This window comes from Sparus aurata, chromosome 2, assembly GCF_900880675.1.
Source record: "Sparus aurata chromosome 2, fSpaAur1.1, whole genome shotgun sequence".
NCBI classification, from domain to species: domain Eukaryota; kingdom Metazoa; phylum Chordata; class Actinopteri; order Spariformes; family Sparidae; genus Sparus; species Sparus aurata.
Genome location: NC_044188.1, coordinates 22,194,529 through 22,211,674, shown reverse-complemented (window position 1 = coordinate 22,211,674; position 17,146 = coordinate 22,194,529). Strand labels below are relative to the sequence as shown.

Sequence of the window (17,146 nt, the reverse complement as noted above, 5' to 3'; positions counted from 1 at the left end):
ATATGTGAACGAAAGAAGAAGCTGCAAAAGCACGAACAAAATATTCAAATAAAGACATTAAGTAATGTGAATAAGAATTTAAGTGGTCAGAAGACGAGATGAAAGAGTGAAAAGAAAGGAAATGGAATGATCCGCAATACATTTATATTGCCCTGTTCAGCTCCATGTTCTATTACAGTAAGCAATGGGTACAGAAGTGGAAAGAAGTCATTAGATCCAGAACAGTGTCACAAAATAAAATTTCACTAAAATAGTGAAATTCATACTGTTCCCCCAGGGAACGCACTTAAGTGTACTCTCTGAATTTGACATGGTATTGATGATGAAACCACATGCCATAACGAAAAATATACCTGCATCTCAATTGAAGGGAGCCAAACGAATGGTGGCTGGTTGTTTACGGTTTGTTGTTTGTAGAATTTTAAGAAGCCTCGGTCCTTTTCTCCCTCCCACCGTCTCTTCCACAAATCCTTCCTCCTCATTGGCTTTCTCCACTCCTCCTGTCCTCGCTCGTGTGCTCCGTCCACCCGGTCTAGGCCTATCTCCCCAACCTGCTGATGCAAGGACTTTTCCCCACTAATAAGACCGGATTCTCACAGATAGATATGATAATGACGTCCCTTAAGATGCATTCACACACACACACACACACACACACACACACACACACACACACACACACACACACACACACACACACGTAGCACAAATGCACACATGCACACACAGGCCACATGCATACACACACTAATACACCCTCAAACACACACAGACACGCACACACTGTGCAACATCCAGCCAGAGAATCTATTTCAATATTCCTCTCTCCTGTCAAAGTTTGTTTGGCAAGGTTGAGGTGAGAGGAAAGGAAAAGATATCCGGCTTTAGGTTTCAATCTTCAACAAATATTACTTAAGCTTCTGCCTGTCAGTGCAGTTAGGCATATGTATGTGCACATGCATATACTGCACAGGCACATACACAGCCACTCTTTTTTAATTTTCTGATCCCTAAAACACATAAGTAGACAAATCTTCACTTCCATCTCTATCACATATTCACACACCGAACACACACACACACACACACACTGACTTCACTGTGTGTCCCTGTATTGTAGATGTGTGCTGAATGCACAGATGACTACTGCATAGGCTGCTTTACCAAATTCCACCAGAAGGGGGCACTGAAGGTCCACAGAATCATCCCCATTCAGGTGAGCATGGTCCCACGTGCATCTGATCTATCTCCTCTCCTCTCTGTCTGTTTCTCTCTGTCTCTCTTTCTCTTTCACAGATACTTTCAGTAATATCTGTCCTGATCCTATTCTCCTTCAGCTCCACTCATTCTTTCTTTTCTTTACTCTTTCTTGAATCCTTGACTACAGTATCAAACTTTTGTTCTTTTCCCCCCCTTTGCACCCTCACTTTTGTATGTGTGCACACACAAAATATTAACTAGAATGTATGTCTGCACTGGCTGTGTATGTGTGTGTCTTCATTTGTATTGTGCAGTTGCAGGTTTGCATTGTCCTACTAGTGTACAACAAAATGAATGTTCCTCATTAGCAAATGCCTTCATCACAAAAGCTCATTCTGGTCACTCATATGTACATGCATGCGCACACACACACACACACACACACACACACACACACACACACACACACACACACTAAGACATCACACACACACTGAGAGCAGGCCTTAATGTGGCAGCAGTCAACCCAGAACCAGCAACTGCCGTCAAAGGTAAAACAGAGAGACAAGGCAGCATGTCAGCTGCAGAGAGTTTAATTAAAGGGAAACGGCACCAATTTTACACATTAAAGCGTGTTTACAGGTCTTGGGGAGTACTACAGAATATGTGAAAAAAGTAGTATAAAGGCTTTTGTGGCTCCAGAGGAAGTTGCACGTCCTCTGATAAATTGCCTCCAGTGATGTCACCCAGCGGATAAGTTGCATTGTGGGTAATGTAGGTGCCAGGTGTTGAAAAGCAGTTCACTGGTCTTGCATTGCACTCCTGTTATACTGTTGGACTCATGATGGACAGTTTAAAAACAAATGATCAAAACGATATAGCAGAACAAGAGATACCACATACTCTCCTTACATCACCCATAATGCAACTTACCACTGTGTGACATCACTCGCGGCAATTTATCAGGATAAAGACATAAATTGAAGCAGGCACTAAATTCATCTGTTCAAATTAGATGCTAGTATGGTGCTTGAACTTTTTGGGACTACGTATTGTTATTTTTGTCATGTCATATCATTTTTGTGTGTATTGCCTTGGAAGCCATGACCGACAATTATTGCAGGACATAAGCATTTGATACAAATCTATGTATGTAGACACTTGGACATGAACACACACATATATGTATATCTAAAATGCACACTGCACCAGGAATATAGTACAGGGCAGCTGTAACCACCTGTGCAAAGTACACTCACATACTGTACACAAGAATGTACATGCATGCATGGACGCACACACACACACACACACACACACACACACACACACACACACACACACACACACACACACACACACACAGGTTGTATTTATCAAGCAATGGCCCAGTAAACCAAATTTGTGAGGAAAGCATTTTTATCAGGAGCACCTCATTTTTCCAAAGCTAGAACAAATAGCCATTATAAGAATATGCTATTTTATGCAAAAACCCCTTTATCTATCTGGATATTGAAATAGTTACGTTTTGATGTTATAAATCATGTCATATTTAAACTGCTCAATATTGGATCATAAGCAGATGTTTTTTATTTGTGTTTGTCACTAGATGTAGATGTGTTTACCCCCTAGTAAACATACTGTTGCATAGTTGATATCAAGCTTCTCAGATGAACTCTCTCTTCAAATTATGAAAGATTGGGGTAGGACAAGTGAGTCCAATAACCTATGTTTTTGCTTAAGAAGCACTATGGCTGTTATTAGGTCTGATGTGGCATATAACTGCAGTGACCCGTAATGTTATGGTCCTACTTGGTAGCAAGTCAAAAGCGGGTCTGCACTATTGAGGGCAGCTGTAGTTCAGGGGGTAGAGCGTGTTGTCAAGTGATCGGAAGGTCGAGCTGAGCTGCATGTCGAAGTGTTCTTGAGCAAGATACTGAACCCCAAATTGCTCCTGATGTGCAGTTGGCACCTTGCATGTAGACGGTCAGTAGACTGGAAAATGTGCAACATAAATGCAAGGCCATTTACCATTTCACCATTAACCAATCTAAATTTATGGGTTGTGGTCATTCAGGTGACGAGAGAAAAAGCACCCTCTCTTTACCATTTTCAGCTAGGGAACTTCAGTACCTCATTACTAATTCTTACTCTGTTCATATTTTGAAGGGATGTTTTGTTTTCTTTAACAGTGTCCCATCATGGCCACTGACCTATCTGTGTGTGTGTGTGTGTGTGTGTGTGTGTGTGTGTGTGTGCTGGTATCCATGTTCTGTCTTATTACTCCAGGTTCTGCAGCTTCTTTTCATGTGATTGTTTTCTTGGTTGCCATTATTTTCATCTAGAAATACTCACAAGGAGATTTACTGCGCTATGATCTGTGCTTTGTGAGTGTGCATGGATATGGCTGTGTATATTTCCTGTACATCCTGTGATTTGTCTGGCAAAAGGTGTTTCAATATGTGTTTATGACTTTATATATGCCTGTGTGTTGGTTTGTGTTTATGTATAGAACAGCACACTATTAACCAGCCCTTATGCAGTGTAGCTCAGCTTATGTATCCATCTCTTTATTCAGTGCTCATGTGCTACCTGAGTGCTGGTTGGGTCAACACACTCATATATTACTGGGTAGCCTCCATGGTGGAACAAAGCCATACTCACTGACAGAGACAAAAAGTACACACATTGAAACAGCTCTGTGAAACCACACAGGACAACTCTATCTCTCTCTATATCTCTTCATCTCTGTTTTTCTCCTTACTTCAGTCGGTTTCAAACACATACAGTACACATGCATAGCCTTATACTATCACACATGGAAAACTGTGTATTTTGGCAGGACATAAAGACTGTGGATTATACACATGCAGCTGACGCAGGCATCTCTTTCTCTCCTCTGTTAATCCTGTTCCATTTGCCTTGGAAAGAATGAGGGAGGGATAGAGAATGAGTGCTGGAGTCAGAGAAGTAATATTAATATCATCAGTACATGTTGTGTTTGCGCTTTTTGTCAGTGCCTCATTAGCTTCCTTGTCTAGCATCACACGGACATACCTGGTATCAATTAATGTTTTCAAAGCAGTTTGGGTATTTTATTTAGCCTCACCTCTGTGTAGTATCCGATGGGTGTGGTGTGCTGCATCAAAGCAATTCTGTTGTCAGGTAATTCTTAGTTATACATTAATTGATGAGCAGACTCAGTTGAGCTAATTTAAAAATTATCAATTTTTTTTGTTGCCTTGTTGCTAACCGCCTGCCCATCTCTCATTCACTTTCACTTGCATGCTGTGGAAACGCAAAGGGTACACTTATTTTCCCCTTAGTCCTAAAAAAGGCAAGTCACAGCTTAGGCCTGGGCGATAAACCGAAAATTTACCTATAACGAAATTTACGACGATAACCGACGTCATTTTGGCCATGACGGTATATTCGGTGTCATAGGCATAACATCCACTAGGGACAGGGGGACATGTTAGGTCCACTTGATTAATCTACCCCGGCATATACCGATGTGCTTATTTTACATTAATTTGATGGCAAACTCCGCCCGCTGATGCAACACCAGCTATGCCAGGTTAGTAATCAAGTGAACCCACTCTCGCTGTGAGTCGCGGACAGTTTGTGTGATGATGCTGCGTTCAAAGGCTGCAACAGGCCACTGTCTTCGGCCGGGCTGGTCCATTGATCAAACATTTGTGTTTTGTTTTTTATTCACCCAAAATAATGACTGTATTTCCAGCTAGATAACGCGCAACTCTCTCCTCCCTCCATTGTTGTTTGCATTTGGGTCTCTGCGTGGTCTGACACGTGAGTGTCCTCATGCTGGAAAACGTGACTTCTCGCGTACGTGACGTCAATCCCCGAGACGAAAGAAGAAAGCAAAAATATATTTTTTTTATTAAGGAAAATGACAAAACTAGTAACGCGTTACCGGCATCACTGATTGTGTAGCTTAAGTGCAACATGGAGCGTGAAGATGTAAAGAAAAAAATAAAAACAGTAGAATTAACAAGTTTGGAGGAAAGTCGGAGGTGTGGACCCATTTTAAACAAGTCGTGGGCCGTGATAATAACATTTGTCGGCTTTGTCGAGTGCATTAAGTGCGGCACTTATTGCACCTTGTTGCATTATTCATTAAGATTTCTGTAGTTCAAACAACTCGCAATTGTAGTCGAGAACGTCAGTTATAACAGCCCAGGTATTAAACAGTTGTCGGGTTTAAATCGGTCTCGAGCTCATAATTACATTCAGTGTGTCGGGCCGGGCTCGGACACAACGTGCACGGGCTCGGGTCGGGCTTGATTCTAAGCTCTACTCGGGTCCAGCCGCGACTTTACTGAGGTTCACCCAGTGTGAGCAGCAGGAAGACGGTCAGCTCACCTCCCAGAACATGGCATTGAATCGCTGGAAACTGATTTAGGGATTGTCATCAAGTTACTTAGCATAAATATATTAATACAAAATAATTGCAGTTCTTTCAATATCTTCCATGTCATGGGGCCCAGTGACTCCAGCAGCAGATTGTATTAGTAAACTGGACGAATGAGACACAGCTATGTTTATTGTACTTTAGTGCTTCCGCTATTTTATATGAATATTAATATGCAGAAATCTTGATTTTTTTTCTCAATAGCTTCCATGTCATGTGACCCTCTGACTTCTGAAACAGATTCTGTGTCTATCAAAAATATATAATGATAAAGAAAATAGTGGTAAAAAAAGTTCTCTAATGCTCAAGAGGTTAACATATTATTAAGCAGCAATATCAACTTCTCTACTATTTTGTCTCATGTCTTAGATTCTGATTCTGAAGTCCTCAAAATGTTTATTTATTTACATCCAACCTCTTCCACCACCTGCAGTACAACCACGTGATTCAATTCGAAGAAATAAAAAAAGCGAGAAGCTTAGAATTTGTTTATAAGGGACTGTATATTTTATACTTTTAAACTTGTTCAGTTGTTGTCATTTCAAGTAATCTGTGCTTATCAGCTGTTCAATCGTGTGCCTATCAGTTGTTCTTAACTACTAAATAAATAATATAAATCTTAACTACAATGTAGTTTTACAGTCCTTTAAAGTGGCATTTCTATAAATACACAGGAATTTTTTTCCTTTTTTTTTAGGTGCGGGGGGTATCGTTCATTTATCGTTATCGAGGTGAGTTGCTCAATATATCGTGATATTGATTTGAGGCCATATCGCCCAGCCCTATCACAGCTACTGGTTCTTAACCTGACATACCAGTTGTTTGTTACACACAACCATGTGGGAAGTCCTCCACAGAAACTTAAAGAAAATAAAAAATACTTGGCAGGTGATTGGACGAACCAGTTATGCCTGCTTTCAATGAAATATGCTCTCCTGCTCTGAAATAACTGATGCTATAGAAGCATGCTGACCTTGGCAACAGCTGTTGTTGTATTTAAATCATCAGTGTCTTCTCTTGCTGGTCGTCACACCTTAACCATGCCCAGAGCTACCAGTAGTTCCTTATAGGATGCTGATTGGTCTGAACATCATGATGACGTGATCTTGCAAATCCAGCTGCCTTGCAAAGGTAGGCTGGTTCAGCTGCTGAACAATATCTTGAAGCTGGTATATTATGGGTTGCACCATGTAGATGTGGTTGACACTTATTTCATTTGATACCCATGTGTGGTAGTATGGTGGCTTGAACCCTGCAGTAGGTTGCCCTGACTGCACACAGTCTGAACATGATGGTGATATTGGCATGTGTTTCTTTGTAGGCCTTCATTGTTTCACAATTGGTTGTACACACGAAAAGAGACCAGAGTTGTATAAAGAATAAAAAGGGAAGCTTGAGAGAGAAGTCCAAAGCAGCGCCTACTCTTACATGTCCACACACCAGGCCATTGTGTGAAGTTGGTGAAATTATTGGATTGTATGTTTGGAAAAGTTATAGATTGCAATCAGCCCCTTTCAGTTATGCCGTCAGAGAGTCGGTTTCAGATGCTCTGTGATGATATGAGAAGCTCTTAATTTGAAGTATACAACGGCCTCAAGTGTCTATTGATGTGCACCTGTAAGCACAGTTGGCTGGTGAGTATAAAGAGAAAGGAACACTGATAGAAGGGTATTGCATGGTTTTTAACGTCTTGCAATGCAAAGATTGTCTTTTAGAGAGAGTTAAGATGCGGAAAGTAGTGTCCCGAGGCTTGTTGGATTGTTTGCCGACAAAGATTTGATTCTTAAAGATTTCATGGCCATGAGCAAGTTCCCTCCCACGAGAGTCTCAATGAACTAATTCAACACATGGATAGAGTGTCACTGAATGAGCTGCACTCTGCTTTCATCACTGATGAGACCAGAGAAATTTCAGACCAAGAACAAATGTCTGTCTTTGCCAGATTGGGCGTACACAGATTCATCCACCCATAATGACTTTATTACTGTGTGCAACTGTTCAGGACCAGATGCAAGATCTATCAAAGGCGTAAACAAATAGCTTCTGACCAGGAGACTTCAAACATATGATTGTGCTTCTGGCCTAGAGTGGAAACTGTCTAGTGTTGCCAAAAGAAGGGATCTGAAAGTTTCACTAGAGAACTACCAAAGTCACCACAAAGGTCCCTGGGCTGAAGTGGCTCATAAGAGTAATTTTGTGAGGATTAAAGTGATCCTATAACTTTCCTCAGTACTCAATAGATTGCTTATGTCCTGCAATACCTGGCTAAGTCTTGTCACACAACGTCATTCTCCTTGAAGGTGCTATAGTGCAATGTCAAGGTGTCAGAACTGAAAACCTGTGATAAAATGTATCAAAAAGTTAAAGAACTCAAACTGTGGCTTATTTGCCTGAATACTGCTTCTGCCTTTCTCAAGTGTCTCAGTTCTTCCACATTTTCCCAACTCTACGTTTGTTTGTGTGTATCTGTCGGACACCTTCAAGGACAGGATAACAGTGTGAGGACAGGTCAACCTCAGCAGCCCTACTGGTCTGTGGTGATTAATGGAAAAGACTAATGAATTCAGCCTGTATAGAAAAAAGCAATACGCTCTCATGGATTGTGCTTCACTATGGAGATATCCGATCAAACTTTTGGTAAGAGGAGAATTGATTTATGTGTTATGTGTAATTGGATGGAGTTTGTCAATAGATCCGTATTGCTTTCTGGTTTAAATGGGATGTAGTGTATAGCAAATATACACCACCAGTGTCACCAGATTGGTCATGTGATGTGCATTACCCGTGTCATCCTGCACAGACTCTTTGTGGTTTCATTTACATAAAATAAAGGTGCATACACTAACTCTATTAAATGGAGTTCCTCATGACTTTCAAGGTTATGTTAGTAATGTAGGTAGGAGCACTTAGAATGATTAGGTTGTACCCTCTAAATGGGGCTCATGGCAGCTGTCTCTTGTGGCCTCATCTTATTGCCCTCATGTCGTTAGAGCACCTGAAGTAGAACTTCCTTGGTAATATATATATGAAAATCTGTGGAAAATTTGTAATCGATTCATCTCTTGTCTGCAGTTTGACAGTTCGAATGCACTGGTGTTGTTGTTGACCACAAGTTGTAGACAGTGGGGACGACAACAAAAATGCTGATGAAATGTGTACTTCCTCAGTCTTGGGACTATGTTTTTCACAGAAAGCACAACATTGCCTTTCTGAAACCAAAAAATTAAGAACATTTTTAATGATAGATGGATAGAACAGGTTCTTCTTCTAGTAAACACTCAACAGGGGGTTGAATAATCCTATAAGAGCCTGATGTATTTCAAGAAACTTTTCAGAGGAATCAGCTTGATAATTTCAGTCTCTTAAACTGAAAACACAAACATATGCAATTATTTCCTCATTTGATTCTGATTCAGGTAATTTTCCTGCTTTTTTATTTTGTTTATAATAAATCTATAATAAAATGCGTATCTCATACACTATGGCCTCCTTTTACAGACAGACCTACAGACCCATGTGAGCACTCGAGATGTTGTCAGCTGCTTCCAGAAACAGATTGATCCTAGCTCCGATCCCAGTAACTTAACAAACCTTAATCCCAGTTCCAGTTCCAGTTCTAGTCCCAAACCCAGTCCCAGTCACACTATCAAGTCTAATGCAACCACTAGAGAAAGACATGGGAGGCCTGAAGAAGGAACAGAGGCTGTGGCAAAACCTATGCAGTTGCACCCTGATCCCAGCCAGGTAGGTGGTAATTTTGTTATTGTTACTTAAATAGTCACACACGCAAACATGCAGGCACACACGCACGCATGCATGCAAGAATGCACGCATGCACGTTACTGTATACTATACAGATTCACTAAATTTAGTATGTACTGTATTTGTGCACATAGTTCATCAACTGACAAGCAACATACATTCAAAAACATACAGGCACATCCATGCACCTACTATAACTTAATACAACATTGTAGGAACCACTACCGGCAATTGCTTTGTAAAAATAGGTGTCATTTTTCCCAAATGGTTATCGACCCATGAATGAAATTTCTCTCCATATGTAGTTCCCTTGCTGCGACAAAACAGCAGAAACATGTCAAACAAGCCTGTGCACTGTGTGTGTTTTACCTCTGCACCCTGTGAGTCAATTGAAAAGACTTCAAACAAAAACCTAATTGATGCCATATCCACAGGCTGTATCTACAGGCAGGCTTGTGAACTGCTTGTACCTTTCGACTAAAAAATACCCCCCAACAGTCTAAGTCTGGCAGAAACAGTTAGATTGACATTTCAGACTCTTAACACCACAGAGCTCAGTTGACCTTATTCACACAGCAGTCATTTCAAACAGCTGGGGTCAGAAGGTACTGAGAAGATCGGTATACAGTATATATCAATCTAGTGTTTACCTTATATGTTCTGTCCTCAGTTAGAGCGAAGACCTATCATAATGCCACCAACCTGAAAAGCAACAACTGCACTGACTTAACAGGAAAAATGAATAAATCCTGATCAGTGTTAACAGGCTGAGTGTTTAGAAATATTAACTCACTGAAGAGTTTACCACTCAAGATTCTTAAGATTTTCTTTTTTCAAATATATTAATGGTTGTACATTGCACACAACATACCATTTAACATTTGAAAGTTTTAAGAAACTTCTCATATATTATAAAGGAGGGCCCAGGAGAGGAAACTGTCTATCTGTCCCATCCCTGTGGATCTAAAGTTTAAAAGTTATGCTGTATAGTTGATTTAGTATGATTTCCTGAAGCTTGAGATGGGACAATCTAATTACTGCCAAGTGCCAACTGATGTTTTATTTGTTCAGCATGAAACTTATGGATTTAATGTATTAAACTATTCTGAAAAATAGATGTACACCCTGAAGAATTACACGGCCTTGAGCACCTTCACATCATTTGATATTATTTTCTCACAATGTAAATACAACTGCAATGAAAACATATACTGGTTAAGAGATATTATGTAATGATAGATACATTAAGGTAGTTTCTCGGTTGCTTTTTAATGGTGTATCAAGAAAGATGTAGGAAATCACAGCCAAGTTTGCATGTGGGCAAACTTTAGGGACATGTTTGTCCTTTTTGTCTTTGCCTGCAGAATCAAGAGACTATAGTGTGCCAGCTGCATTGGAAATCTCATTATTTGCCCTTTACATTATTTTGCACTCATCAACCAATGCATATTAAGTAATTCAAAGTTAAGGCACACAGGAATACAAATTAGATTTTTCTCTGTTTGCAGAAAACACAATTTTTCTAGGCAGCTTTTGATTCATGGTAGTGCTTACCTTTAGTAATGATGTAGGTATACAGCAGGGAAGCTTCTTCGCCTTACACTGTATCTTGGCCATCCATTACTTTAACTTAAATCGGGAGATATTTGTTTTTGTTGCAGGTGTTGGCTGTGAATCAAATAAAGGAGAAAAAGGTGGAAATGACTGAAGAGGGGCTGAACAGGGGCGATGAAAGAGGAGTTCCCACTGATCTTTTCAGTGGAGAGTACAATGAGGAAGATTCTGCGAGATCTTTTCAGGAGGCTCTCAGACAGTGGAGAGGAGAGAAGAGTGATGAAGCAGGGGAACCCATGAGTGAGGAGGCAATGTGGATACCTGTCCGACCAGGTGAACTACACAGAAATTGTTGCAGGCACATACACTTGCACAAATAGCAGGTTAACCAAATGGGTATGAAAGACCATCCATCAGTTTGAGGAACCAGGTTTAATCCTTTTGTTGGCAAACATCCACAGTGCCACTACATTTAAATTTAACCAGTACTTTCGAAGAGAATGATGAGGTTGTGAGCCCTGCCTTTTATATTCACATTACCTTTTCTCATTGGCATCACTTTTCTCTCTTTGTCTCTCACTCCACCCCTCTCTTTCTCTTTATTAAGGGTAGGCAGAATTTTATGAGCACCTGTGCCGTCTAGTCCATTGCAACACAATAATAAGAAATGAGTCAGCCCAATATTCATCTCCTCCTTTTGTTCCCTCCATGAATCTTCTCTTTTGTCAATCTCTTACCAGGCTGGAGAGCTCTAAAAAGGCAGGTATGGGTGATAACTTAGTGCTTGTTTGAACCTTACACATAGCTGTAATCAGTTAATGGTGTAAAATATTGATTAGTGGAACTTGGGGATGCAACAATACCAAAAACTCTTGGCACAATATCATCACAATAAATTGTCCATAATACGATATTTTTCTTCAAATTACTGTTACTAAGACAATCAGTTGAATATGTAGGAATGGAATTTAGACAGTTCCCTTATTCAGTCAAGTGCAGATAGCTCAAACTTGTGTATTATATGTATTTACAGTCGTACTTCTTTCACTAAACCCCCCTCACCATAGGTCTTTTTCTCTCCGGTTCTCCTCCTTGCCTTCCATTTTCACCAACCCCTCAGCTTCCCAGCTCCCCCTCTCCCTGTCTGTGCCCTGATCTGTTAAGGCCTTATAGAAAGTGCTTACCACTGCAGTAGGAGGGTAATCCATGGCTGTTGCATATTGAGATAATGAGAAGAGTGTTTGGGGTGGCCCTACTCCACACCACAGCACTAATCGCCTCAGCTGTGTGCATGCGTATGCTCCACTGCGTCAGGCAATTTTTATGCCTTTTCAAACATACTGTGTTTCCGCACGTGCGCTTGTGCAACAGTGTTTGTGTGTCCAGGCTGATGTGGGTGTATATTATTAGTGCTATCATTCCAGGTTGTGTGTGTTTGTGTCTAGGTGTTTGTGCTTTTTATTAGGCCTCCTATTTTCTCTGCTTTACTGCTTGGACAGACTCTGCTCCTCTCTCCCTTCGCTCTGCTCTGCAAATTGCTGCTAGCCCCTCCAGCCCTAATTATTTCTGTCAAGCCAATGGCACCCAGGCCCAATTTAAAGCCACCACTGTGGACTGCCAAAGTGTCTGGAGTACAATCATAACATTTCTCTTTCTTACAGCCATCGTTCCCTTTCTATAATGCACTTACTATGTATCTCTTGTACTGTGTACATCTTTTTCTTATTCCCATGGGGCTCTCTCCTGTCTCTTTGTGTTTTGGCACTGCTGGTGTGGTGACAAGGTGTTTTCTCACTTCTTGAGGGAGGTGTTTTGAGGAAGGTGTTGAGAAGCTGGCAATAATGTTTTCCTGCTCCTTTCCTTTACTTTTGTCTGACTCTTTCCTTTCGGCTATGTTTTCCTCTTCCTCACTGTCTTACCTTAACTTTATTTTTGTGTGATCCCCCCTCCCCATATATCTCCCGTATCAGTGTCAGCTATGGCGACCCAGGCTGACCTCGCTTCAGACAGAAGAGCTGAAAGACGAGGAAGAAGAGGTGGAGAAGGGAGGGTACCTGTCAGGGTGGAGTTTACAGAAAACAGCCTTACCTACTTGGACAGATTGCTTCTCAAGAAGCACCGCAGGTACACACACAGACAGACAGACAGACAACAGAGTGCATGCACCACACATATATTCTAAATCATGTAGTGGCAGTAGGCTCCATGAAAAGCTGTGCTTCTCCCGTCTTCATTATGCCAGACAGATTTCTCAAAATCCTGCTTTATAAAACAAAGCTAACTTGCGTTTGTACCTTTACACTATTCCTTTGATAAAGAGCAATGCACATGATGATTATCTCACTTTGTCCACTACATACAAGTAGTACTCAGTATGGAATAAACACTGACAACAAAGTATCTAAAGGGGGTCGATTCAGGCTTCAACTCAGAATTGGAATCAGAAGTACTTTGCTGATACCTGTGGAGGGAAATTATGTAACTCTCAGTATCTTCCTGCTCCCTTTATTACATTGATTTCCTCCTGTTCCTCTCCTGGTGCCAACTGATGTTTCTAAGCAGTTGCAATTGCTCCTTCCTAAAATGGGATAATTTCCAAGTCTTCTAGTGTGGACTTCCTTTTCTTCTCAGGTCTTAGAGGTAATGGACTGTATTCATGCATTAGTCGGACTAAAGTTGAGTGAGTTCTATAGAGAATGGCAGGCGCCGACTGTTATGTATTGTTGAAGAGTGCAGTGGATATCTCACATAAAGTCTTTCCATATGACTCAATATGACAAATGAGCCAGGAGCTAGATTTCTGTACGAGTGTGGTTAATTACCTGTAATTGTTAGCATGTTGTGGGTCATAGCAACATATATATTTTCCCTAAATTTATTGTGAACTCTAAGTTGGTCCTGTTGAGACCAATGATGTCTTTTTCAAGGGAGACAAGCAGAGAGACCCAAACCTCCATCCATTTCCTTTTCATAAACAATGCAGATGAACTCATCTCAGGCATTGATTCTTAAGTTAAATGTATGTAGTCCAGTGCTCTGTCATAGTGTTAGAATTTAAGACTGCAGACTACATGAGACATATTGGTGTATTACTTTTTTTTTTTTTTGTGTCCATGAGGTTCAGATTTAGGCCTCTAACTGTCCAACTGGGAACACCATGTCTTTTTTGCCACTTCGATGACAAGGACAAAAATACACCCATGTGTGCAAATAACATTTTCACATCACACACACCTTATGTTGCTTGCCTGTCCTGACTTTCTTTAGTCAACCTACAAAAGCCACCAGTGTACAAAGCAGTTTCTCAGCACTTATTGTGCCGTAGACTGCCCGAGGGCTGGGCTTCAGCAGGTCACATTATTATAGCCCTTTATTTAAGCGGCTCCTTTTGGGCTGAGTAGCCCACTGGAGAGCAGGCCAGAGGAGAGGAGAGCAGAGTGCAGTTTTAGGCTCGCTGACTGCCTGAGCTGGAGTGCTCAGGTAGTGCGCAAGTCCCCAGCTGTAGCAGCCTTTAACTGTGGAATAGACTAGAGAGCCAATCTAGAGTGCAATAAGCCTGCAGCGGTGATGGTGGCAGAGCTTAATGGAGAGACAGAGAGACTGGCTGGCTTGCAGAAAGAAAGAGTGGGAGGCTGAATTTTAACAAGCTTTTGTAATAATGGAAAAGAGAATGAAGGAAGGAGGGAGCGTGCAGGAGCAAAGAGTTTTAAAGAATTTGCTAAAAATGTTCAGCTATATTAGAGTCATAAACTCTGTCGCCTTGTTAGATTTGTGGATAGCCTGTAGGTTACAGAAAGCAAGCTTGCGACCACGGGGGGCATCAATCTGATTTCCTGAGCTGGCTAGGCAGTGTGGGTGGGGTAAGTGAATGCTCGCCTTTCCATCAACTGCCAGAGTCAAAGTATCTGTGATCAAGGCACTGAACCCTGAAATAAAAGTCTGCACAGGAAAAGAATTGAGATCTGAACTGGCCCCTGCCTGCATCTGTAAGATCTGACCTGACTGCTTCCTACTTGTACTGACAAATTAAAAAACCCACCCTTGGCGCAATGAAACAATATATAATTTAGTTATTTCTCGTCAAAGGAAATACTTTTGAAATCACTTCAAAGTATATGTCGTCTACAAAGACACCTGCCTGTGGCCTGCCTGCACAAAACACATATATATTATAAAATCCATTATTTTCTTGATGAACATGGCTCCAATAATATGATCGTATCGATATTATGCTTTAGCACACATAAATGCCAGGCTGCCTCTAAGCAGCTCTAATAACAAAAATGTAAATCCAGTGGAATGTTTTCATCCCGTTGGATTTTTTTGGATGGTTGTTGGGTTAGATGCCTCACTTGAGTTCTAGTGTTAACATAAACTTTTCAGGTTTTGGACTTCACTCCCAATCACTATCCTTACTCAAACTTCCCAAGTTGTTGATCAATCAATTTATAGTAAAGTGTGTATAGTGTAGTAGGAAGCTTTAAAAGTCCTGAGAGTGTTGTTCATCAGTGAAGATTAACTTGCTGAACTTGCTAATACATGTTAATATAAACTTTTGTTTGCCACAGAGCTTATTTTCTGCAAAAATCTTAAATCCATTTGAAAAACCCAGGTTTTTTGTTGAGCGAACCAGGGAGTATCATCCCTGCAAACCTCTTTTGTGTTAAGAGTACATATAGCTCTGCCTGATCTGAAGCAGTTAATTTGACCTGCACCACAGTCACTTAGAGTTTTAGCTTTGAGTACATAAATAGAATCTTGAATAGTTGGAGTAATGGTGAAAATACGGCCTCTGATAGATGCAGTGACTTCTATAAAGCACTTTTGGCACAAATGTCAGGTTTGATTGAGTTTACCCTCTGTCTGCTGGGCAAATATAGCAGCAATACTGCTGCTACTCCTACTGAAGGACTCATCTCTCTCAAATTCCTCTTGCTTTTACTTTATTGTAGGGTGCACCAAACAGGGGTATTTCCATTAGTCTGAGAATTGTTTAGATAATAATTACATTAAAGTGAAACTCTCGCCAAAGAGCAACCGAGGCTTTATTTGTGATTGAATATGAGTCAAACCTACGTGTAAATGCATAATTACGACAAAAGAGGGACTTTTAAGATCTACCGTAGTTTCGTTTTCGGGCAAGCTAATTTTCAATGGAGTGCATGGGGCACTGGCATGCTAGCATCAAAATCGCTATTTTTAAAATACTGAGAAGGCTCAACACAACATGACATTTTGCTCGTAGTATCACCAGGGTCTCTACACATGAACACGAGCATTGAAAACATTGTTTGTGTACACAGGGTTTACTAAAAAGAAGGTTTTTAAACTACTCACCGTTGGAACTGGATCTCCAGCGCGTCGCTGTCAAGGCAGACAAAAAGTGTCGATCCCCGAGTGCGACCTAACAGGCAGGAGAGTAATGGTGAACCTCCTACCTGTTAGGTCGCACTCAGGGATCGACACTTTTTGTCTGCCATGACGGCGGCGCGCCGGAGGTGTTACTGCTAACGTGAGTTGTCCAAAAACCTTCTTTTTAGTAAACTCTTTGTACACAAACATTGTTCTCAATGCTTGTGTTCATGTGTAGAGACATTGGTGATACTACGAGCAAAGTTTCATGTTGTGTCGAGCCGTATTAGTGTTTTAGAAATAGCGATTTTGATGCTATCGTCAGAGTGCCCCTGCACCCCATTGAAAATTAGCTTGCCCGAAAAACAAAACTACAGTAAATCTTGAAAGTGCCTCTTTCGTCGTAATAATGCATTTACACTAAGGTTTGACTCATATTCAATCACAAATAAAGCCTTGTTTGCTTTTTGGCGAGAGTTTCACTTTAACTGAAATATTGTTTGTATCATAAAGAACACTGTCCGAGAAAGCATGTTTTATACATCACTTAGCAGTTTAGCAACTCCCATTCATGCAATACTACAGTTCTATAATTTGTCTTGAATCTAGTTAGTTATACTAATTCAATATTATATAACATTCTGTGATAGGATGGATTCAATGGTGTATCTCCAGAGGAAAGTAAAAATGCAAGACCAGAGGACACCAGAGGAGCAATATGATTTTTTCCCCTACAAAAGCCTAAATGCAAACAGCCTAAGGCTAGTAAGGCTACTGCATGTAAAGTACTGTATGTAGGGAGAAAAGAGATGGACGGATGGAGCAAAGGATAGGAAATGGGATGTG

The 17,146-nt window shown here is 40.8% G+C and overlaps 1 protein-coding gene across 4 annotated transcripts in view; it reads left to right on the top strand.

The window, feature by feature from the left end:
• The window catches only part of zbbx (zinc finger, B-box domain containing), a 64,391-nt gene that overhangs the window by 16,261 nt on the left and 30,984 nt on the right, over nucleotides 1-17,146 (top strand). For 3 of the 4 annotated variants that reach the window (XR_003982685.1, XM_030407684.1, XM_030407702.1), the window contains exons 7-10: nucleotides 1,121-1,216; nucleotides 9,131-9,376; nucleotides 11,056-11,281; nucleotides 12,919-13,072. Coding sequence is in view for 3 of the 4 variants with exons in the window: in XM_030407684.1 (XP_030263544.1) it covers nucleotides 1,121-1,216; nucleotides 9,131-9,376; nucleotides 11,056-11,281; nucleotides 12,919-13,072 (722 nt within the window). In the remaining variant the exon portion in view is untranslated. The remainder of the gene's footprint in view (nucleotides 1-1,120; nucleotides 1,217-9,130; nucleotides 9,377-11,055; nucleotides 11,282-12,918; nucleotides 13,073-17,146) is intronic. The other variant, XM_030407692.1, reaches the window with a different exon arrangement.